This window comes from Podarcis bocagei, assembly GCF_964188305.1.
Source record: "Podarcis bocagei genome assembly, chromosome: 7".
NCBI classification, from domain to species: Eukaryota; Metazoa; Chordata; class Lepidosauria; order Squamata; family Lacertidae; genus Podarcis; species Podarcis bocagei.
The window spans coordinates 29,846,824-29,872,138 of NC_138132.1; the positions used below are offsets into that span (position 1 = coordinate 29,846,824).

The 25,315-nt window shown below is 44.9% G+C and overlaps 1 protein-coding gene across 3 annotated transcripts; it reads right to left on the reverse strand.

Moving 5' to 3' along the window:
• Nucleotides 1-25,278, reverse strand: LYPLA2 (lysophospholipase 2). Of its 3 annotated transcripts, XM_081204112.1 has the most exons (11): nt 25,151-25,244; nt 20,311-20,386; nt 14,333-14,438; nt 10,605-10,636; nt 9,838-9,903; nt 6,951-6,998; nt 6,032-6,102; nt 4,646-4,719; nt 3,530-3,631; nt 3,137-3,313; nt 1-2,209 (listed from the first exon to the last, which is right to left on the reverse strand). In XM_081204112.1, the coding sequence occupies exons 3-11, from the start codon at nt 14,408-14,410 to the stop codon at nt 2,159-2,161; spliced, it is 699 nt and encodes a 232-aa protein (XP_081060238.1). In that variant the 5' UTR covers nt 14,411-14,438; nt 20,311-20,386; nt 25,151-25,244; the 3' UTR covers nt 1-2,158. The 3 variants fall into 3 exon arrangements, with proteins under 3 accessions (XP_081060238.1, XP_081060236.1, XP_081060237.1); XM_081204110.1 differs by lacking the exon at nt 20,311-20,386 and having other exon boundaries at nt 25,151-25,278; XM_081204111.1 differs by lacking the exons at nt 20,311-20,386; nt 25,151-25,244 and adding an exon at nt 20,117-20,258.
• Nucleotides 25,279-25,315: the final 37 nt, after the last annotated feature.

The window sequence follows — 25,315 nt, forward strand, 5'->3', positions numbered from 1 at the left end:
TCTAATGCAGATCAGTTTATGAAAGGATTAGTGCTTTCTGCTTCTCTGGTGATAAAAAGAGGCCATACAGAATATTCCGGCCCATTACAAACAAATCTCTCCAACCATTCCTGCTGTTTCTGTGAATGTGAGCTGTTCCGGCACCAAGCCATGTAATCTGGCCCTATTTCCAGTGAGATCTGGGAAGCCCCTGCGACCTGGAGGACGACCCAGCAAGTTGCCAGCTGCTAAAAAGGAAAGTCCCTCAAGTGGGAGGCGTTCCGCTTGGCAGTGAAGGCACTTTGCCTTCTAGAGAAGCCAAGTTTGGCCTTGGCCAAATGATCCCCAAGGCTGGCAAAAAGCAGATTTTGGGGGAAGCAGCGGCTGCTCAGGGCAGAGGAGGAAGCCTTGCACTGAAAGCAGGAAGGGGAGCAACATCTCCTTTGGGGCTGCCATTGTGATGCAAGCTCTAGAAGAGCAGGCCATGTATTCCTACATGGATATGCTGAGATCCCCCTTTGCTGCACACAGCTGTATAAAGCACTGGAAAGTGTAGAAGTGTAGCAGAGGGAGGGCTGTCCTAGCTTTGGGGGACCCCAAGCCCCTCCCTTGCTGTTGCTGCTACCAACCACCGAGGACCATACAGAGCCAGGGGAAGGAAGTGAGCAGAGAGATCACTCACAAAGAGCAACACAGTAGGACAATGTGGTAGGCAACATTTAGCCCTTCACACAAAAAGAAGAGGAAAGCTCCTTGAAGAGACATCTTGTCCCTGGCTGTCAGTGCTGGTGTCAGCCCACGCCGGTGGATAATTTGGGTGTGGATGCTGAAGGGGTGATGGTAAGAGAACCTTGGCTGCTCAACAGCACAGCCCCCTTGCCAGAAATGAGGATGAGAGCCTTCTGCTTGAGGTGAAAGGGGACAGTTACTGAAATAAAACAGACTAGAGACTTAGGGGAGAGCCTCAAAAAATACGCCAGCCACCAGGGCTAGAAGGGAGAGAGGGGGACCGTGCTTGCCCATTCCACTAACAAGACCAGCAGGGTGGGGAGTGATAAGAGGGAGACTGCACCCCATAGACAAAAAGGCCGCTTGCAGCTACTCGATACAGACTGGATAGGAAGTGGAGGAGTGGTGCTTCTGAGAGCTGCGGTGCCCAAAAGGCTGCAGAGAGCTTGCTGCGTGTCTACCTTCTGGACAAACGCTACCCTATCTGTGTAGGTACAAAACAAGATAGACCCAATGGAGGAGACCACAACAGAGATGATTTTGAAAGAAACAAACAAAGGATTTTTTAAAAGAACATACATTAGAAGCAATTCCTGGTGAGGTGGGGGGGCCCTCCACCACATTAACGCCCCAACTGATGGTATCTCCAGCCCAAGCTGGGAGTTGTTAGCACACTGAATGGTGCATGTGGCTGACTGGGGAGGAGCAGCCCCAGGACATGCTTGGAGGATGTACAGCAACCCGTCAGCCAGCCAGACCTTCCTCGTTTTGCCTGGCAGAGTGGATGGGATGGCAGAATAGGGATGGAATGATTGCCTGGGTGGGGCAGTTTACCTGCCTCCCCTGCCCCCAAAAAGCCAAGCACTGGCAACTCGAGAGGGGGCCCCTGACCCTACCTGCACCTCTAAGGTGGTTCCACCAGGACAGGCTCAGGCTCTGCATCACAGAAAAGGGGGGGCACAGGGACTGTGGGTGGGATTGTTGCAAACCCATCAGGGAGCTCAGATACCTTTGCAGATGCTCCCTGCAAATACTCTAACAGCGCAGAACACAGTCTCGTAATACCTTTGTTTTAAGCCTTTGGCTACCACCCAGTTCATTGCCACAGCAAGCATTTGTGTGGGGTTGGGGAAGGGGGGAGAGATAGCAAAGAAAGGCGGAAATCAGATGACCAAAAATACTAAATTTGCAAGGAGGCAGCCACATGGTTCTCAGCTGTACCTTAAAACCGCTCCGTGCCTTCACTCCATGTACAGGAGAGAGAGGGGCAACCCTCCCTATGCACAGGAGGGGGGCGGTGCAGGAGGAAGGGAAAGGCCAGAGAAAGGAAACCGGCTGAAGTGGAGGTGGATTGCTGTGGCTCCCCATTTGCAGCTGGGCAGGTCAAGGTTAAAGATCACAGGTGGTGACCTCTGTCTCCTCTCCCTGCAACAGTCTCGAGTAGCTTTGTTTAAATCCTGGGCAGCAGCTTCTCAATGAATTCTTTCACAGCCATCATCTCCTGCACAGAGTAAAAAGAGAAGTAGTGGTTTTTGTTTGTGCGTGTGCTCATTCTCCTCCCCTTCAAAGACTTAACAGCCTCAAACAGTTCATGTGCTCCCTTCCGGGAGTGACAAGATTCTCTGCATTGAACTGAGGGTCATAAAACAGAAAAAAAGTCAAGAGCTGAAATGAGAACTGAGCTTATCAAGAGTCCGGGGGGTGGGGTGGGGTGGGGTGGAACTGGCCACTTTCCTTGTTATGCTACATGAGTTGCTGCCCACACATGTACGCTGATTTTCAAGTTTCAAGCAGTCTTTTGGCTGCCACAAGAGGCGGCTGCCAAGCCAGCTCACAGCAATTTATTTCGCTGCTCATATAAAATCAAAAGTCAATTGAAGCAAGTCTAGATTAAACAAAAGCCACAATTAAAGTGTCATGCTGGCACTTGGCTTTATCAGGAGTTTGGGGGTCTGGCCCATGAAAGCTGATGCCACAACCTTTAAGCTTCCACAGGGCACCTGCTATTTTTAGTACTCCAGACTAACACTGTTATCTCTTTTGAATTAATTGGTTAAAAAAAATACATATCCAGTTAAAGACAGCTGATTGCAGCAGTACGATATAATTAAGTGGGGATCAAAAAGAGGCTGCCTCAGACCACCAGGTCTGCAAAGCTGCCTTAGGACACTGGAGCATACAAGCCATAATAAGGGCTCATGGCAGAAGGCACTTCAAGGAGTACCTCAAAGGATGCTTTGCTTTTGGATGCCATCCACCAAACCTCTGAAGGTCAAGGCACCAGGCATAGGACCTTCTCAGATACTCCCAGAGTAAGGGCATCTCAACCCTAATATCCTGGCATGCACCCTGGCTGCAACCAAGATATGGCACTCAACTAAGACTAGTTAGTCATCTTAGGAAATGGGTTTACCGGCTGCCAACTAACCTGAGGGCAGGAGCTGTGCATCATTCCTGGGTAGGTTCTGAACTGGACCCTGCTTGGAGTCACAATGCCCTTCAGTTTCTCGGCAGTGAGGGCTCCAAAGCGGACTGGGATCATGGGGTCCATCTCCCCATGGCACTGTAGGATGGGGATGTCTTTGTTCATGCTGTTATTTGCTGCCTGCAGGAGGAAGGGGGGAACAGCAGCAGGGGAAGGAACACCAAGCTGTGAACAACCCATTGCACTCTGGGAAATGCAGTACCTGGGCAAGCTAGTTGTGAAGGAACTGCTCTACCAGACAGGCATTTCCCAGTTGAGCAGCCACCCTGGCACGCACCAAGCCCAACCCACAGGGCCCACAGCAACACATTCAAGGGGGAGAGGGGGCTGCAGTACCTGAGGAAAGGTCTTGTGCAGGGGGAGCCAGCAGCTGAGGGCCACAATGCCAGCCAGTTGGTGTGGGCACGTGAGCGCCGTGTAGAGGGACAGTGCGCCACCCTGAAGCACAACCAAGATTAGAAAGCAGGTCAGAGCTTGCTCTAGAAAAGACCCTCTACCAATGCAAAGGTGCACACAACTCTCATCTACTGCCACCCCTGTGAACAGCCCTCCCCTCCCCACCCCACCCCTTTGTAGGAGATTTCCTGGTTCTTATGGCACGAATGGTATGGGGGGGACACACAGGTCAGTGGAGGCCACACTCCCAATGCACAGCGTTAGAGAAGAGCCCTCACCGCTTCCTGCCCCACTTAACTGCTTGAGGGGGGAAAAACAGACATGGTGCAACCTAAACCTTTCAAAAATATAGAACCAAATTCTGCAACTTGATTCTATTCTACCTACACAAATTTCAAAGGCTTCCCTCTCTTTTTTTGCATGCAATGTTCAGCTTGCCAGAAGGAAACAGGGAAGTACAGTGGTACCTCGGGTTATGAACTTAATTCGTCCCAGAGGTCCAGTCTTAAGCCAAAACCATTCTTAATCTGAGGTGCGCTTTCGCTAATGGGGCCTCCCGCTGCCACCACGCGATTTCCGTTCTCATCCTGGGGCAAAGTTCTCAACCCGAGGTACTACTTCTGGGTTAGCGGAGTTTGTAACCCGAGGTACCACTGTAGTAGTTAGGAGGGCAGAAGTTCCACTCCAGAAGTCTAACTCTGTCCCCACACCCATCCTTGGGTTGTAAGGTTTTACCAGACATTGTCCCAAAGCATGTGTTTCCCATGACAATAAGGGTTAGAAATGTGTTTTGAATGGAAAAAGTGAAAGTATTATGACTCAGGATACCACTTAACCTCAGTACTGTTGGAACAACTGCACACATCCAAGTTGCTGCTCCAGAGGAAGCTATACCTCATCTCCCATGCTCCCCCCCCCATTAGCAAGGTGGCAGCCACTAGTTCTCCATGTTCCCCCAGCACCAGTGCTCATGTCCTGTTCCTCATTTCCAACCCCGCCGTCTACACACCGGCTTGCCATCCTGAGGATGCAGCCTGCCACACACACACCAGTCACCTGTGAAAAGCCTCCCAGGATGATACGGTTGGCTGGGATCCCATTCTTGATCTCATGTTCGATCACCGCTTTAACTGAAATGCAGAGGGAGAGAGTTCAAGGTGGCATAATATCATAGGCCTTGCATCTCAGGTGCCAAATATGCTGGGTGAACAATAATTACAAAGACAAAGTCTGATGGCACAGATCTATTTCACAAAGTTTCCTCTGCTTCAAAATGTCATGTTTTTAAAAGGAGTGTGATGTTCTTTCTGGCAAGGCCTCCGGTGGCAGAGATCAAGGGAAAAGGAGTAGAGATTGAAAAGTGGGGGAGGGGGGAGCATAAGACAATCAACGTTTGCATTGGGCTCAGCTCTCCCTCATGAAAAGTGATGCCACAAAATACATGCTAGTCTTTTAAGATGCCAGAGGACTCTTGGTTTTGCTGCAGTGGACCAACATGGCTGTTTCTCTGGAATCTGAAGCTTGCCCAAGACCTCTTCATTGAATTCACAGCTTTCACCACTATGTCACCCCAGCTTTGGAGAAAGTTGGTGTGAGATTGCTAAAACCCAGAAGCCACTCTTCTTTGGTGTTGAAATGTTTAAAAAGGCAGACAGTGCTAAGATGCCACATATTTGCAAATCAGGAATCCGCCTTGAGAGCACACATTCCCACTCTCTGGGTCTTTCTTGCTGGAGTGATTCATCTCCTCTTCTTCTCCTGCCAACATTAACAATTTGGGAATGGCTGCAAATCGGTGGTAGAGCATTTGCTTTGCATGCAGAAGATCCTAGATTCAATCCCCAGAATCTGGATAGGGCTGGACAGACCCTTGTCAAAAAGCTGCCCATCAGCATAGACAGCACCCAGCCAAAGGTCTGACTAAGTAAGGTAATTTCCCATGTTGCTGGCCAAGGATTTGTTATACAGACCAATGCAAACCATGGTTACTACAACCAGCTTTCCTCATAACCATGGTTTCCATATGTTTCCGATAGGAACTATGGCTTGCAACCACTGCACCTGCAACACAAAACTAGTTAAAACTGGAAAGGGCAGGCAGGGGTGAAATCTTCTTGGAGAAGGGATAAATATGGTGTGTGAGTGGAGGATGGCTTAAGATATGCAAAACATTGTCTACAGGATGCCTCTGTTACATTTGCACCAGGAGGAAGTGTTTTAAAATAAGCCTTCCATGCATTCATCCCAAACTGCTTCACTCGCTTTACTTTTTGTAAGAATTAGGAAGTGGGCCTTTTTGAACTGGGAATGTAAAAAAGGGCAGAGGCTCTTTATGACAGAACCCAAGTCTCTCTCTTTCTCTCCGGCTTTCAAATGTTGTCAGTTACAATTTGGAGAAATGTAGACCAGCTTTAACACTACCCCTGGGCAAACTTTTCTTACGGTTCTCAGCAGCTTTTTTAATTCCAGTTTCATCCTCAGGTGCATCCGGACTCAGGCCCATCAAATCAAACCTGGAAGAAAAAAATGCAAGTTCGCCCCTGTTCTCTGGTCCACCAGCAGCCTGCATGAGGCTGGCTAAGCAAGCACATTATATGACTATATAGTGTCCTGGCAGCTTGGCTGTGCCATTCCAAAATCTTCTGTATGAAAGAATTAAAGTGATTAAGGGAGGACTCTGCTGGGAAGCTGGAGAGGTTTCTACCCGACAGACTATCTGCTGGCTGCAGACATGCACCAATTCAGAGACCTTCTTTCCACCAGGTCTTAAAAGGCAGCAAGCCTGCCTATGCTCCCCTGCTGTATTGTGAATATACATTAATGCCCATTGCCCAGAAAAGAAACCAGAGATACGGGAAAAGTTTGTAGAAAAATCTAGAAGTGAAACCTGTGGGTGTTGAAACAATATACATTTCTTAAAAGACTGTTAAAGGGCTGTGGAACAGAACCCTAGGCAAGGCAAGTTACCTGGTAGGCAGTACCCCTCGACCTCATGGCCCAAATGTCTTATTTAAAGACGCACTCTTCATCCTCTACAGTGTTTGAACCCCAGCCTTATAGGAGTAGTCATGGTGTGCCCCCTACAAATCATGCACCAACCTGCCCTAGCCAAAAAGCATCGGCCAGCTTCCTGAGGTCCACTAAACCTTTACACACAGCTGCTGCCTTTAATTTCCCCCCTCCCATCAGCCTCTCATCTGTATCATTCCCCATCACTCCTGGTGACTGCCACAAGCCCAGTTCTGGCTGCCATATTTCCTTATGATGCCATGCAGGCCAGAAAAAGAAGTGCCTGGGAGGCAGCAGGCTGGGGCACATCACTTATCTGTCAGCAATTAAATTAACATTGTTTTATACTAACCAGGATGGCATGACCATCTTCATGTTGAGGGTGACAGGGATCCTAGGCCTGCAAGCATATGAGAGGGTGGGAGGAGGGAGAGAGAGAGAGAGAGAGAGAGAGAGAGAGAGAGAGAGAGAGAAGCAGGCAATTATGCTCCAGTAGGAAGAGACAACAGGACATGAGGCTCCTCACAAACCTAAGAAACCTCAACTCATCCAGACATAGCAGAGTTTGCAAAAACCTGCAAAGGCTGCACATTCTATCAAATCCTGAACTTGTACAATGTGACTCCAAAAGGTATGGGATAAACGTGACTGAGTTCCAGCTACAGAACTGCTAGGTGTTTTCCCCCAAGTACCCAACCTCAGGGTCTGCCCAGGTAGGGTTAGCTTTGCAAAGAAGCAGGTGACAAAGATCTTTACATATGCGCGCACACACACAGCCTGCTCTGCTTGCCCTTACTTCCTTTCTAAGAAATACACACAGTCCCTCCTGGATCAGGCAGCGTTTGGTGTGGTTGCCAAGCAGCCCACCCTGGGACCTGGACATTTGGGGACTGACTTGAGCATGAGCTAGGTGCTTTGGCTAGAGTTGCTGAGGAAGCAGCAGCTATCTCCTTTGGGCTGAAAGGCTCACGAGCCTGCACTCACCACAGTGGGCACAGGGCTTTGCGTGTCTGCCTGTTGCTACCAACAAAAGAGCCGAACTCAAGTAGGAGCAGTCTGCAAGTCGCTCCATTTTGTCTTAAATCTGACCCAGGTGGCGTCGCAAAAACAGACACGGCTGCTTTGCAAGGTAAGTGGGGGGTGGGGGAAGATATTGCAGGCTGAAGGCAGAACTGCGTGGCTCTTCCCAGTGTTTTGACAGAAAGAATGTAGGTGAAGGCAAACATCAGCTCTTTTGGAGCCTATTTTACTCATCCTGCCATTACCACTGCAAGTCCAGGTTCAAAGAGGTGCCTAGGAAGGGAAACTGATGCCTGTTTATCATCTTGTATGGCACCCAGACCCACCACTTTAGCCCCACCCCAGCTGATGCATCCCCACCTTGCTTGTCAACAGGCTCTTTGTGGCAAACCTAAAGATTCCCCAGTGTAAGGGGGGGGGCACGATGGTCCAGTTGTGGGGTATGATTATCCGTCCATGTTCCACCTGGGAGCTGCTGGGGGTGGGGACTTGGTGAAGGGAAAACCAGGTCAAACAGACTCTCAAGTTTTGTAACAAGGGCAAAATTATTTGTGAGCCCCTCTTAGTATGTGCTTGGCAGATACTATGTTTGTCCAAAGCAAGCAAACTCGTGCTAAGGGCTGAGGTGGAGAGGCAGTGTGCTTTGTGCCTCAAAGATCTTGGGCTAATTTACTGAAGGCTTTTTGAAATAAGCACCTCTGCTGTGTGGTGTAGAATACCCTGAACGGCTGACACTGAATAATCCATGCATGTTATAGGGAGCTGGAGCTTAGGGAGTTCAGGTAGAGTGCTGGGTTGGCTAGCAAGATCTACTGAGCTCCTTCCAGCCACTGTCATAGAGGCAGGAATGTTTTTGAGTACCAGTTGCTGGAAAGTGCAGGAGGGAAGAGTGCTTGCAGGCTCCCCAGAGACAACAGGTTGGCCATTGTGAGAACAGGATGCTGGATCAGATGCATCATTGGCTTGATCCAGCAGGATCATCTTCTGTTCCTCAGATTGGAATATCAGCTGATTAAGGCTGACATCCTCGTGGAGAAATGGTGGCTTCTGTTAATGTTGGTCGGTCAAGAAGTTTGAGCTAACTGACCTCCAGGTGTTCAACCTGGTTTGGTCAAAAGTCAACATCATGTCTGATGTCTATTTTTCAGATTGGGTCACCACTATGATATTAATGTACTAACCTCAATCTGTAATATTTAATATGGCTGTTTTACCATAAACACCAAATTATTGTTTTTTGTTGTGATGTTTGTGCGATTGTAGTATTTTACAGTTTAAAATCTTCAAAAAAATTGATTGAAAAAGGTTAGAATATCAGGGATAACACAATGATTGGTGGGGATGGGTTGGTTTTTGTTGTTGTTGTTTTGTTGTTGTTTTTTGCAAGGGCAGAATCTTAAGCGGGCAGCAAAAACTTAAGCCATAGTCCCTAAAAAGCTATAAGTTAAGTGCTATTCTCACTTTGAGACAGCCAGAGCTGGCTTGATCCAAAAAGAAAGAGAACTGGGATGCAGCTGAGATTCTGCCTTAGCACATACATATATTTCTATTTTAAAAAGGAAAAAGTGGACGCAGGCAGGAAAAACATCACAGCCCAATTCCACTAATGGAATATATATTGTATTGTGCTTAAGGAAGCGAAGTCTCTGGCACTGGGGCAATGATGCGCATAAGAGGAGTTCTGCTGGATCAGATCAAAGGGCTACCTACTCTAGCATGCTGCTCCCTACAGTAACCAACCAGAAGCCCAGAAAAGCTCACAAAAATGACGTAAGGCAACAACCTTATCCTGCCTCTCAACCTACAAGGTACCAAATTACATGAGAGCAAAGCTGTCAGAATGCCTGCAAACTAGTTTCCATGGGTGAAGAGAATGTTTCCAGTTTGGCTAGGATTAAAACCACACACAGGCCTTAAGGGAACCGGTGTTCCGCACCTCCTCCCCATTGTTGGACTTTGGTTCCCATTAGCCCAGTTACCATGGCCATTGGTGAGGGATGATGAGATTGCGCTGGCTGGAGCTAATGGGAGCTGCAGTCCAGAATGACTGAAGGGCACTAGGCTGGGGATGGTGAGTGTATTTTCTGAGTTTGTAAGGGAAGCTTATTTCTGGCTGGAGGAAACTAGACTGATAAGGGGAACACACACCCCAAGCAGAGGCCTGTTTCCTGAAACATATGCAAGCCTTAATTGTAACCCAGGGCAGAGGCAACACTTACGCATGAGGGCAGATGTATTTCACATAAGGAAGCCGGATGGAGGACAGGGCCTCAGCCCAGCTGTGCCTGAAGTAGGGAAGGCAGAAAGAACATAGATCAGAACTTGCACTGCACAGCAGACAAGCTAAAATGGAGAAGCAAGCATTTTCCACTGCCTGTCTCCCCCACCAAAACCCATTCTACTGGAAAGCCATGGTGGGACATTTTCATAGCTGCCAACTGTAGTTAGAAGCATTTATGCAAAGCTATGCATAAAGACGCAAGTAAATTTATATACCCTGTATGAGTAACTGCAATCCAGTAAAGTCGGTAAGTTCTCCTTCATCTGATGCAGCATCCCAACAGGAGAGCTCAGCAGTCAGTCCACACAGACCAGCATTCCCCTGCCTGGTGCCTTTCAGATGTCTTGGACTATAATGTCCATCATCCCTGACCAATGGCCATGCTGGAATGGGCTGATGGGAGCAGTAGTCCAAGGTTTTTGGAAGGCACCAGGTTGGAGAAGGCTTGTGTAGACATACTGAGCTAGATAGACCAATAATCTGATTTGGTAGAAGGCATTTTCCTATGTGAAAATGTGTTCTGGATTGGTAAACTATTGCTTTTGTCTCAACATCTCCTCATTCCAATCCTGCCGCTGGCTAGAATATTAACATTCAACATTTCCCAACTAGAAACAGGAGCTTTTTTGGGTCCAGGCTGCTGGAACAAAGAAGGTTTCCCCCTTCCCTTCTTGCCTCAGTTACTAACACAACCCAAACACTCACCCTGTGTCTCCAAGCCCATGTAAAAAAATGACCTGTGAAATCAAGCAGAAAATAACACATTAGGCAGCACAACAAGTGCAAAAGTGCTACCAAAGCACATCAGGAGCATCCTGTGAGACCAATTAGTTGCCAAAAAAAAAGTGCAGCAGTGAATTATGCTAAAGGGGAAAAGCAGGAAGGACCCAACCTAAAGGGAGGAGGAGAGGCTGGGAACGAAGAGCCTACACATCACCATGTGTGTGCCCCAGCTGTAATAAGAGAAGATGCCTCAACCACACCCCACGTCACTGAAAAGGGACTGCTAACACATCATGTACACATCTGCACCTGGAAGACAGAGGCAAACACAAGACGTAAGCTGAGCCATGCAGAGAGGCCCATCATCTAGGATTCCTAAACCTAGAAATCTAGGAACCTAGGAGTCCTAAACCATCATCTAGGATTCCTAATCCTAGGCACTGTGATAAGCTCACCCCATACATGCCCACTTGACTGCTTAGATCTCCAGAACCAGCACTCTACAAATGCCACAAAACATGCATTCCACACTTGTGAGAAATCCATCCTTTAGTGTAGCAGAACTTTGGAACTCCCTGCTCACTTACAGTAGGAGGCACCTACTGTAATACTTTCAGTGCCTGGTAAAAATTTGTTCATTTCAGCAAGCCTACTCAGGCATGTAGTTGCAATTTGTGTTTTTAAATTTACTTATCTTCTTTTGTATTTTGAACTTTTTGATGTAACTTTTTAAATGTTTGCTTTTGCTGGTATTTTTAAAGGAATATTATAGATTGTTTGTAAACCACTTAGAAGTCTTTTGTTTGAGTAACCATTATATAAATGTTGTTTAAAAAATATGCCCCACCCCCAATAACTTCTGGGTCAAGGTTACTGCTTTCTGTGAATTAATCTGACAGGCTGCTACCACCTCCTCTCCTAAACCTTGCCTATTTCAAGCATTTAATATTTCACCTCAAAGAAAGTATAAGCTTTCGCAGGATCACAATATCTGGCTTCCTGAGAATCTCCATTTTCAAAAAGAAGATGTTTCTAGCCTTTATGGCTTTGAGGCCAAGTGGGTATGATCGGCAAAGTCTCAAAAACCATAGAGGTGACCCAGTCTGGTTTCTAGTGGTTGAGGCTTCTGAGCCTTGCATAACACCTCTGCCCCCTCGCATAATACCGTATTTTTCCATCTGTAAGATGCCGTCATGTATAAGGTGCCCCCTATTTTTGGGGACGCATGTTTAAGAAAATGGGGGGTGGGAAGAGATGTATCTGTAGATAAGATGCCCCCTAATTTGTGACATTATTTTTTTTGGGGGGGACCTAGTCTTATACATGGAAAAATACGGTATATTTATTTGCTGAGAATGGAAACAGTAGAAGTTGTGCAGTAAATTATGTATAATAAAGAAATATTGCACAAATTTGCAAAAAATTATACAGGTTTAAGAATTCAACATTTCTTGCTGAAGAACAGGGCAATTTATCTTAGCATTGAGAATCACAGTGATCTAAAGGTCCTATTTAAAAGGCAGGCTCTCCATGCAACGGAATCTGGCCTTTCGAAAATTCACCCAGAAATGCTGGTGCACAGCTTCTTGCACCCCTCTGTTATCAATGTTATTCTTGACCAGCAGCCCAGATAGAGGAAACCAAACACCCCCTAGCAGAGCTGGATGTGCTTTGCTTCCCCATTTCTGTTGGCAACCACAAGTTCCAGCCTTCTTGAAGAAAAACAGAGTTGTTCATTAGAAAGGTCAGGGAAGTTAGCAATTCCAGTCCAGGTGAGAGGGTTAAAAAGCTTCCATCAACCAGCTCCATGGCTACATCTCTGCAGCAGGTTACCACACTGCTAAACCCAGCAGTATTTTGGCAGTGACAGATCCACTTGCGGGCAGACAGGCCTGTTCGCACCATCAGTTACCTCAGTCATGTCTCCTGAGCAGCTTCAATCTCTGTTCACAAGCCAAGACTGTTCACATGCCAAGTTAACTGAGGAGGCATACTCCAAATATTTACACCTGAGTATTCACATCCACTCCCCATGTGTCAGACCACCAGAGACCCTCACAGAGAGGTTAGTGCAAACTAACTTCTCGTGAATGTCTTCACAGGATTTACCCAATGGAAAGCTAGAGACTTGTAAAGCTTTGCTTCTGTTGCAGATCTTGATATATGGTTTGGTTGCTTATGAGCTCTGAAAAACATGGCTTTCATTTCTAGTGGAAGAGGAAGTTCCTAGCCATTATCACTGTGGTCTTTGGGAGAGGAAATTGTACAGTTTCCTTTCCCTTCCTGTGGTTCCAAATGGTTATGCCAGAAAACCTATTACTGTCCTAGTTCCATCTTTCATTTAAAACATCCATTCTTCTCTCTTATGTCTAACCCTCACCAAAACGGCTACAAATTCTACAAACACCTCTGCCTACCCCATCTCAATCAGCACACATTACAACGAAACTCTCAATCCCACAGAGTTCTTGACAATCCGAGGGTTGTTTCACAGATTTAAGCCCCCACCCCACCCCATGGAACTTGGGTGCAAAGGGGAGTTGGCTCTTTGAGAATTTAATCTCACTCCTTCCTACAGTTCTGAAACATTTAACACCCTACTCCAAATCTTCATATCCCATCAACCTTTCTCTCTGTCCTTTAAAAAGGAAACAGAGCCACAATTACACCTGCAAATTAATCAAGAGTCATTTGCTTAATAGAACAAGATGATGGGCTTTACAAAGTAATATTTGCTGAATTCCAGAATGCAATAATTTCTGTTGGCCAGAATGTGGCAAAATTTAGCATCTTTTGTCTGTTGGGCACATATGTTCGGAAAAGCTCCGTTACTAGTCCTCAGGAATGCAGAAAACAAACTTTTTTTTAAAAAAAGTGTTCTGGGGGTTGGCAGAACTAACCAGTGGTCAGAAGGGAGCACTTCCGGTGTCTCCTTGCCTCCTGATCACTCACAGCCATGCCCCTGGAGACCACTCATCTCTCTGCTCTCACAGCACTGAGGAGACCAAATACTGAAAAATTATTATATACAAATAAGCCGATCTAGGCAAAATGTGTTTGATTTATGTAATGTGTTCTCCTTGCAGAATTTAGATCTTTGTGAAGGGGAGGGCATGGTTCACACAGATAGGCAGGAAATAAAACTGCAAGGTACATCTGATGGTGCAAATGCAGGCAGAGCCAGCAACAAGGGCGAGGATTATAGGAGCTTGGGAGCCTGGTGGGTGTCAGTGTCATTTCTGCAGAAGCGCCTATCCATGATGGTTGACAGCAGAAGCCCCATATTTGCATTAAGGGGGTGGTAGAAAGCAAGCCTTGGCTATTATTTCCTTGTTAGTGCAAGAGTAGTAGCGTCAAGGCCAACACAATTTGATACAGCTGGGCTAATTACCTGCCAGAGGCAGCGGTGGTGTTTTGCGCAGGTCCTACACAAACAACATTGTGCTGTTTACTGGAAAGGAACGAAACCATGTTGATCTCTTCCCGCAGCCCTCCCCTCACCAAAGTTTCTCTCTGCACAATTCCTCTGCCACCACCCCCACCACCCCTTTCTCTCAAACAGCTTCTGAGTTAAAGGGAGGGCAGCCCCTTGACATTAGCAGCAACCAAGAGGAGGGGGGGGGTGGAGGAAAGAAATCCAGTTAATTCCCCTAATCTTTCTGGATCCCAACAGATGGCAAGCCAAGGAGAGAGACAGAGAAAGCCCTTACCGCTGCAGTCTCCCGCTCTGCCCCTGAAATGGTCACGGCATCGGCGAGGAGGGGGACAGACATGTTGTTACCGCACATACACCAATAGAGGTTTCACAGCTCACGGCTGAAAGACACAGAGATAGAGAAACACACACACATTTATTATATGCATAGCACTTTTAATTTAAGAGCCACTCTGCAATGCTTAATCTTGTTGGACCTTACAACTATGCGAAGAGCTAGGTCACTTTTATAACCAGGCAGGGTACAGAATCAAAAGGGGTGTGAAAACCTCTCTTCAAATGTGTGCATGATGTACAAGTTCCCATTCTGAAGCCCATCAGGTTTCATCTCTTTCCCTGTCCTACATAAGGGCTAGAAGCTTGCTCCTGGGTTAAAACTGAAAACCAAGATTTTCAGAGCAAAGGTTGCAACCCAGAAACCTTGGGCTTCAGACCAGCACCCAAGACCAAAAGCCACAAACAACTAGCTCTCAAGGTGGAATATCCACCTGGAAAACCTGGATCAGCTAGTTCCAGCAGTTGACAGTGGCAAAGAGAATATTCCATCTCTAGGCAAAGCAAAAATCCAGTCTGGTTTCCAAGGAGACTTTACATTTGCTTAAAAAGTTCATCTGGGAAAGTTTCCGGTAGATATGAACTAACAAAAAGAAGGCTGCATACAGGCCAGGTGCAAAAAGACTAACATACACAACGTTTAAAAGCCTTGAATACTTTAAACTCCAACCTATCTCAGGCCATGGATCTCTTCTTTAGACCATTATTTAATATAAAATGTGAAACACAAAGAGCTGCCTGAAATGTGACCTACAAACATTCCTCTGAAGGACACATGCGAGGATTCAGATTATTAATACCTCTGAAAACATTTCTGTACCCTTTTATAGTTGTCCTCTAGTAGACACACGTCAATGAATTACAGAGTTGAGGTCTGTAACAGATTATCTAGTCAGCAAAATCCTATCCTATACTGAAACAACCATGAGGGTTTGTCCCCGAGTATTTAATCACAAGGTACTTTCCCACAAATTAAGTATGAACCCGTTTAATGTAGAAATATAAGAGTAAGAAGTGCTACATTCATAAAAGGCAGAATTCAAAACCAGGATGCAACTAGAGGAATATACCGTAGGCACAAAATAATATGTATATGTGTGTGTGAACACATTTCGAACAGGCTAATAATTGGCTACAACATGGTAGCTGAGCTCCCACTCTGTATTTCCCAACTCTGAGGGTTTTCAAAGCAACCGTGACTTGTTTTTCAAATGCTGCTTATCTGTTATATTCAGTGATATGGTTTGATAAGGGTTCCCTGTAACATCCTGCCAAAGGCCTTGGGAGGCACAGCTTAAGGACAGAGTGGGAGTCAGTGGCTTTTACAAAACTGCAGCATAAAGACCCTGATATTAAGCCTGGGATTTCTCATCCCAGCAAACCCCTCCTGCAACCAAAAAGCTGAAGGCTTAAAAGTAGTTTTTGTTACTTCAATGCCACCAGTAAAGGACAAGGCTATTTATATAACCACTGATAACAGTGCAAGGGCATAAAGATTCAAGAGTCTGTGCTGCCTCGGCTGCTACTGGAGATGTACTGATGCAGCCAATACCATGAAAAACAAGAGCTATGCCCGATGGCTGCCCACTTGGGTGTAACTATGACCACAAAAGCCAGGAAGGTATCAAGCCATTGCCACACTGCCAGTACATCTGGAAGCCTATTATTAACCTAATCACGCAGTGCAAATCATCATACTACAGTGGTACCTCAGGTTACATACGCTTCAGGTTACATACACTTCAGGTTACAGACTCCACTAACCCAGAAATAGTGCTTCAGGTTAACAACTTTGCTTCAGGATGAGAACAGAAATCGTGCTCCGGCAGCGCAGCAGCAGCAGGAGGCCCCATTAGCTAAAGTGGTGGTTCAGGTTATGAACAGTTTCAGGTTAAGAATGGACCTCCGGAACGAATTAAGTACCGTATTTTTTGCACCATAACACTCACTTTTTTCCTCCTAGAAAGTAAGGGGAAATGTCTGTGCGTGTTATGGAGCGAATGCCTGCGGGTGTCGGGGGGGATCTGCTGCAGTCGTGAGCAGAGGATCTATGGTTCCCCTTCCTTCCCTCCTCCGTGGCTCACTTTGAAACAGCAAAGCGGGAGAAGAGCCGCTGAGTGGGGAGGAGAGAGGGACAGAGAGCCTGCTTCTTTAAAGGAGCAAAGCTCCTTCTTTAAAGGAGTAAGCGGCTCCTGTCCGGTTGGTTCCTTTAAAGCAAGCAGGCTCTCTGTCCCTCTCTCCTCCCCACTCAGCTCGCTACATAGCAGCAAAGTTTTTCAGCTCGCTAAACCGGGGAGGAGGGAGAAAAGCAGAGCCTGCTTGCTTTAAAGGAGCAAAATGGGAGAGGAGAGGAGCCTTCTCCCCTTATACCCCTCTTCTTCATTATTAGCAGCATCCTTCTCCACCCACCCCACACGTGCTCCTTGTCCCTTGAGTGCTTTTCCTTCCCTCCCCACTTAAAACGTGGTTACAAAGCACGGATCCACATGGATCCTCAGGATTTTTGCATTGGGCTACTCCAAACTCACTGTCAGATCACATGTCTGTGGCCACAGCATGAACCACAAAAATCATACATCCACTGTTTCGTTTAGAATATTTTTTTTCTTGTTCTCCTCATCTAAAAACTGTGTGTGTTATGGTCGGGTGCGTGTTATAGAGCGAAAAATATGGTACTTAACCCGAGGTACCACTGTATAACTCAACTGCCACCACATCACCTAAAAGCCCACATCAGTGTTACAGCCAAAAGCAACGGCAAGTTGAATGCTATGGTTACCCACAAAAACTTAGAGCAGAGGCTAAGAATACAATCCAGAATCTGATCTTCTATTTAAAATAAACACAAAGTTTCTAGCCTCCTGTGACTGTAGCTATGCAAAGAAACTTGCGCAAAAAGATTAGGAAGGAAGCTGGAATGAGAATTCCAAAAGGTCAGGACAAGAGTAATTCACTAATTACTGCACTTATCAGCCACACTCCAGTTTCTTAGCCCATGCTCCCTTGTCTTTGTTGTGAGCCCATCCCTTGCTTCCCTGAAATTAACACAAACAACAGAGATGTTCCCCATCAACAACACCAAACACCCACCCACCCAATGGCAGCTCAGCAGACACTGGCCCATGGCAGGACATATTTAGTGGTGGTCCCCTGTTTGTGGAATGCTCTCCCTAGTGAGGTACATCTGTCTCCATCATTATTAATTTTCAGGAGGAATACTATAACATTCCTTGTTTACCCAGGCATTTGGTGGCATGAACACTGCTCTTGGCAACCCTGAGATCACTGGAATGAATGAATGGTTTTAACTGTAACTTTTAGAATGCTTAAACTGTAACTGCTCTTAGAAGGTTTTAACTGTTTTAGAAGGGTTTTGTTTTTTAAACTGTAGATCTGTTTGCCACCCCGGGAGGGATATAAATTCAAATAATAATAATAATAATAATGGTAACAATAAATGTATCCCACTTGAAGGATTTTGGCTATTAAAGCACAGAATCTTTAGAGGTCCAGCTCAAGCGGTCTTCCATCTCTATTGCAATAGGGTACCAGTTGCTTGAATAACATGAAGCAGCTAGCTCTGCTTGTTTCCCCCCCTCATCAAACAACTGTTATTTGATTATGTCACAGTGTGGTGTGGACTGGACAGGGCGGTATGGAGAGGGGTCCACAGTTATCTTTGTGAAGGGAGGATGAGAGAGAAAGGTGGACCAGATGACCCTCAAATCATTCACACCCTGATTCAAGTCCTGAGCATCCTCACCAAGCTAGATATCAACAATACATAGGAACCAAGTCTTCTTCGCATTGCTATATTTCCTGCAACTTATTTCTTATCTGGATGAAGCTGATCTTTCATAGGTCCATCAGTTTTTTACCTCCCCACTGAAAATGCCATCTTGAGCTATTCGTGCAATCAAGTTGAATGGTTCAGATAAGGCCATTTGCCAAGAGTCCAGACACAGACTGATCCACTGCATTCCACACATGAATTCTTGAACAGTAACCTGCCCACAATTTTTTCCTTGAATGAAATTATTATTATTAATAATATTATTATTATTACAAAATGCAATAAAATAGCTTCTACAAAAAATACAAATCAAGTAATTAGACTACAGAGTTCTCTCTTCTTAGCCCTTATCACCCACAGAGGACAACTAAGCACCCTGGGAGACCGACATTTCCCTATCTCTCACCCAGGGTTCTCCATCCACCATCTACCACTCCCATAAGTATACAATCTCTGGACCTTAATAAAGGCCCCAGACATAAGACTCCAAAGAAAGAAGAAAATCAAAAGAGAGAAACAAAAAGAGAAAGGAACAATAAGAAGAGAGAAGGGCGGGGGAGACAAAAGAAGAAACATTAGAGAAAGATACAAAAAGAAAACTTCTGATTTTTCACCTGCAGGTTACATAAAAAAGGGAAAAAGGATTATTTCAAACATTCAGTCCACACCAACATCCATCTTCTCCACTTTCTGTTAAACAATATTTCTTTTATGTCAAGGTGCCTCTTTTTCTCATGAAAACTCCAAGATTGGTTCTCTAATTGTTATTGCTATTGATAAATGTCAACCATATTTTTTCTTTTGCCATTACCCCCATTAATTCCCACCACCATTACTCCATATTGAGTGATAGTAAATTCTTCTGCCCATGCCCATTTTCATTTTTTCCAGTGTTTTTCCACAGAGAATACCATAACTTTAGCAGCATAATTTTCTTAATTCACTTCAGATTGTATGCAGAATACTTTCTCTCTACTAGAACTGAAGCAAGGCTAGGACTGAAGTTTTCTTAAAGTTTTTTTTCGCCCCTCAACTTCATCAATACCATATGCAGATAATTTTGAATAATAATAATAATTTATACTTCGCCCATCTGGCTGAGTTTCCCCAGCCACTCTGGGCAGCTTCCAATCAAGTGTTAAAAACAATACAGCATTAAATATTAAAAACTTAAGATAGCCGCTTATTTCCTTCACATCTGAAGGGAGGGCGTTCCACAGGGCGGGCGCCACTACCGAGAAGGCCCTCTGTTGGGTTCCCTGTAACCTCACTTTTATTTTCTCCTTCTCATCCAAATCAACAAATGGAATTCATTTCCACTTCAGCATCACCATCTGCTTAACTATTTCATGATCCAGTCCTCCCAACTTTTCATCTATTTAGTCTGAAGCCTCTGAGTATTCCCCTTCTCCATTCTGATCTGATCATTTGAAATTATTCAGTCATCAACTGTTGAACTACACCAACAGTCACTGGAAGATCCAAAAGTGCCTTTACCATAATGGACGCTTTTGATGTTCTGGATATTATTAGCAACTCAGTCTAGCTTAATATTTCCACCTTAAAATCACAGCTGCAACGTGTCTTATCTCATATTAACTTCTAACCCACAGCTGGCAATGGCCACTTTACTTTCAGTTTTTTCAGTTGTTTAGTGGTAGGAAAAGAGAAAAAGGGTTAAAGATTTTTCACACAGAGGTTCCCCTTGTCCATTTAATCATTATTGTCAACCATAAATCTGGAATTTTGCTCTGCCGTAGACACTCTGCCTTAGACAACAATCCGTTTTCCTTTCTGTTTTCCTTAATGACGGAAGGTGTTACTTACAGATTTTCAGATTGTAGATTTTCACCAGCTGGTGGAGGGAATTTTTGTTACAGTTTTCCTTGTCCCAGAAGTGTTTTAAAAAGAGAGGGTGTGGCTCTTTCTTACCTGTGAAAATTGATTACGTGGAGTTTGGGCACGATGGCAACTCGTCAGTTTCCCAGCTCGTTATAACTCCCGTCCAAGCCACCAGGCATATAAAAACAGTCTCGAACAAAGCATTTGAGGTCAACTCCCAGATCACCCTTATCTGCATAATGATTAATAGTCAGACTATCTGTCTATTATCAATTACTACATACCGTAATTATCTTCTGTAAGCAGGAGCTAACAGAGAGGCAGCCAAACCACCATTCCTCTCCCCGGAAGTCCTGTAACCTGCCCACAAATTGAGTGAGATGAGGACATACCAAGCTTGTTTATTCCATACCATCATTTTAAAGCCTACCAAAAAAAGTGACTACACAGTACAGTATTCAAGGTTAGAATTCAATAAAGGCAAAGATCAGGGCCACAAACCTGTGCAAGGGCCACGTGTACATAAATCCACCAAAAAGCAAAGAACTTAAAGGTGCCTAATTCTATGTTGGGCGGTGACCAAAATATTTAAATTGCTATGCACATAGCATAGGTTGCTTAACTCCAGTAACACCTAGAGTGTCACAGATTTCCTATCCCTAGTATATATGATCTCTGAGCACAAGATGTTGAAAAGGTTGGTGCAGAAAATAGCAGGATTCCCTCATTCAAGGCACCCTGGCTCATGTGGAAAAAGCCATGAGAAATACAATCCCTAACTGTTAAGAAATCATAATCCCTTCCTCCCCCAAATGCATGCCATGGCCTTATTTATATGAAGGAGTGTAAAAGAAATGTGTCAGATAGTAAACCTGGTCATCTGTGCATTTAAAAATTAGAATCAGACACTGGCATCTTAGTACCTTGCATACATTTTCACCTCTATACAAGGTACTCACCTTGAAATTAACACTGGTACTGTAATCTAATTACCCCCCCCCCCCATTTTACACAATACATTACTTAGGCTTTCCTTTTTTAAAAAAGGAAAGCATACCTGCATGTAGGGCCCATTCATTCCTAGTTGAGGAACAGATGTGAAAGTCTGTCAAATATAAGGACTGAGGAGAGGGGAAAACATTTTACAGAACCTCATGCTAAACCATGCTAAATCTGAATAAGATAGGTAGTTTTCAAGAACAATGACAATTTTGCTTGAATTTAAGAGAACTCACCACTTAGCACACACTTACAGCATCATGGAAATCAGCTTCCTTATTGGAACACAGCCAGCGTAACACCATTTATTTTTAAGGGATCCAGTAAACTACAGATTAATTAGGCTAACTGCTGTCCCTGCTACTGATAGAAAACCTTATTAAGGGCTAGAATTGTTAAACATATAGAGAGGAAGAATCAGCTGAGGAATTAGTATGCTGAGGAAGATTCAGCACAGCTTTTTCAAGGATAGTTCTAGCCATTTTTTGAAAATTCCTTGAGCATTAAACATGAGACCTGCCAGACATATAACTTTGTCAAAAGATTTCAGAAAATTCAAGAATACATCTCAAAAGCTTTTGACAAAACTTTTTATCAAGGGCTGCTAAGAAAAAAAACCTTAGCATTCTGGTTAAAAAACAGGAAACAGACATTAGAAATAAATTGTCAGTTTTCACAGTGGTGGGAAGCAAACTAAACTCCCTCAGTTCTGAATTGAGAATGGCGTTATTTCACCTTTCATAAATTATATGGAGCTGTGGGAAACAATGAGGTAGCAGTAGAAGATAAAGCAATTTTCAGACAGGATAGAAGAATCCCAAGGAAAGAGACTGAAAATAAAACAGCCATTACATATATAGAAAACTGTGGTGCACCTACTATTAGAATACTAGGTTACCAGTTGCTCTGTCTCAAAAGGGATATTCTCAGGAGGATAAAGCTACTGGCCAATAACCCTGGAACAGTTGGAATATCCATGTTCAGAGGTAGCATACTACAGAATATCAGCTGCTGTGGACAAACAACAGGGGATGGCTCTCATCATACCCTGCTCATGATTTTCATTTAGAGACATCTGGCTAGCCATAGCTGGAAAAGAAAGCCGGACTAAAGAGACTTTCTGCAAGGCAATTCTATGCTCTTATGACCAGCACTTCTTTAGAAGAATGGATTGGGGGAAATGAACATTCCTTGTCCATATCTGAGTGATGGGGCAAGAGAAACAAGCTATTCAAATGGCAAATGGAATTTCATTTGTGTTCTCTGCTCATTCTCTAGTAACAAAGAGAAGTCATGCAATATTAATAATAATGCTTGTTCAGTAATAACAGCACTCTCAGAGCTAAGTACATTGCTAACAAAATCAGTCCCAACATGCTCCCAAAATACATGACATGAGTGAGTCCAAAAGCAACAGTAGCATAAAACTTTTATTAGGACCAACTAAAACACTACAAAAGAGTGAGTTTCAAACAATTTGAAAGGTTGCTCACTACTTGGTAGTGTTTGAGGTGGCCCTAATAAAGGTGTTATGACACTGCTTCTGGATTTTTTTCTAGAAGACCTAACAACTACTTGTAATTGTTGTTTACTGGTTCAAAGAAGTCTCTCCCTAGTACCTCCTGAACAGGATGTCATAAGTAGATGGTTGCTTGGAAAGAAAAGTCAACTCTTTAAGCACTATTTCACACAAATATGTTGTTCTTTCCCTGATATCAATTCCTATGCTATAGTAAAAAAGATACTTCATTTCTTATAGGACACATAGCCCAACAAGCTGGAAATGGTTTATCAAACCTCCATGCTACAATGTGGAGCATTTTACATGCCTGAGATGTATGGGGAAAGGGACTATACGTATTAAGAATAAATCCTCTTCCCTTCAAACCTTTCCCACACATTCTATTTACAGTGGTGCCCCGCAAGACGAATGCCTTGCAAGACGGAAAACTCGCTAGATGAAAGAGTTTTCCGTTTTGGAGGTGCTTTGCAAAACGAATTTCCTATGGGCTTGCTTCGCAAGTCTTGCGAGTTCCTGCTGGTTTTTTTCCCTTTCCCCCCTTTTTCTAAGCTGCTAAGCCGCTTATCAGCTGATCCGATCAGCAGATAAGCCTCTAAAAGCCGCTATTCCGTCAATGGGCTTGCTTTGCAAGACGAAAAAAACGCTAGTCGAAGAGAATCACAGAACGGATTCTTTTCGTAATGCGAGGCACCACTGTATTGCTGTGGTGCTTTCAACCTTTGCAAATGGACCTGAGTACTTAACACATGAAATAAACTGATAGGATTTGCTACTGCCAGAAGTAGTGATTGATAGCCAACTGAGATGGTTTTTAAAAAGGATCAGACAAACGCACAGACGGATAAGATTAACAGAAACTTTTAGCCACAAAAGTTCAGCAAAGCCTCCATGTTTAAAGAGAGTATAGCTGAGCATCAGATAATTGGAAAGGCAAAAGGATAAGGCTCTTGCTTTCATGTTCTATCTTGAAGCATTTAGTTGGCTGAAGACAGCATGATTAGTGGGCTCCTGGTCAGATCTAGGAATGTGACTTGTGTGTACTGTAATGAAGAACACTGTGCTGTGCATCTTCAGCCAAAACCACAACTCATCAGCTTGATTCCATTATAACTTGCTCAGGAAACTCTGGCCTTGCTGAATCAATTAACTTACAAATCACTCCGATGTGTTTTTCACAAATTGAGTTTTTGTGTAAGTCAAATTATAACTTCTGGCATGCTGACTGCAATCTTAGGCAATCTTGGAATGCCAAGGAAACATGGTTAGATCAGTCTGTAGGTTAACTAAGGTTTAAGACATTCAAACTTGTGGTCAACTTACAACTAACGAAGTTATTATTCCTTCCTAACGAATGTATGTCTCTCTCCCGCTTTAAATATTAAAGAACCCAGCCCATGAGAGACACCCATTTTCTATTGATGTGTGATGGCAAAAGTTCCAATGTAATCTACAGTTATTACACAATACAACATTGTAGTAAAGGCTATTTTGTTTCAACAAGCCTTTGAGTTCAGGTGAATCATATTATTTTAGTTATCAAAGTTATGTTTTTATGCTGCTTAGTTTATTATTATTTCATACTGTTTTATTATGATACTTGCAATTCACTTTGGACATTATTATGCAATGGAAAAAGGACAATATATGCTTTTAATAATGAATGTGTTGTCCACCTTTGTTCTCGGAATAAGGTAGAAGATAGAAACTGAGTGAATATCATCTATTATTTGCAAGGGTACCTACAATATATGCAAAGGTTGTAAGCAGTTAAAGGTACTCAGGTCACTGCTCACAATTAAAATACAGTTTGCATGAGATACTGCAGCATGCAATTAACTTCTCTCCTATGATTTGGCACAGCTTTGGTTCTTATCCTTATTCTTATTAGCGTCCCACCCAGATTCCTCTCCCCCCCCCCATTCATCTGCACACACACATTCTACCCACGACTGCTTGCATCTTCCTGCCCACACTCATTCCCCCTCCTCATCCCCTGTCCTCTTAGGATGAGCCCATGCCAAGGAAGAGAAGGGTGGGCAGCTCCTGTACATCAAAGGAAAATGTAAATGTAAACTGGGAAGAGATGAGAAAAAATATGCACCTGCCAGGACACCTTTAAAAACACACACACACAACTCTCAGAATGACAAGGAGTCCTGGCAGGTGCATATTTTTCTCTCATCTCTTCCATTGCATCTGGGCCATGTTAGCACCTCCTCGTGCTCCTAACCCTCCATCACTGACCTCTTCCCATCTGCAACCCCTGGACACCCCCCCAAAAAAATCCAGTACCTCAAAGCCTCTTCCACTTTCTCAGCTCCCCTTCCCTCCTCGCGTCACCTCCTGGCCACACGTTCCCTCCAGCCCGCCCCACCCTCTGCCTTCCTCCAGCCCACGCCCCCTCCGCTCCCTCCCCCAACCCTTTACCTCACAGACCTGGGCCCCTTCGCGTGCCCCCCCCCCCACTTCTACCAACAGCTCGCCGCTCACGCAGACACCGGCCCACCCTCCTCCTCTCCCCATACAGAAGCCCCCTTGGCGAAGAGACCCTCCCCTCGAGGACGGCCCCGGTTCTAATTGCTCCTCTCCCCCCTCCCGCTCACCTCCTTCCTCTTGTCTCTTTCTACCCGGCTTCCAACTGAAGAGGATTCAGTCAGTTCTCGAGCTCACCAGACGGCTCCGGAACTTCCGCCGCCGTCGCCGCCGCCAGCGCGCGCGAGGTGGGCGAGTCCGCCCAAGCCTCGGCCCCGCCGGAAGTGTCGCGCGCC

Bases quoted from the DNA above. Each gene is read 5' to 3' on its own strand.
- LYPLA2 (XM_081204110.1), bottom strand. From the start codon at position 14,410: ATGTGCGGTAACAACATGTCTGTCCCCCTCCTCGCCGATGCCGTGACC. The intron at 4,720-6,031 runs GTAAGAAAAGTT...TCTGCATTTCAG, and splicing joins TAAAAAAGCTGCTGAGAACC to TTAAAGCGGTGATCGAACAT. The intron at 3,314-3,529 runs GTACTGCAGCCC...TTCCTCCTGCAG, and splicing joins TGCACAAGACCTTTCCTCAG to GCAGCAAATAACAGCATGAA.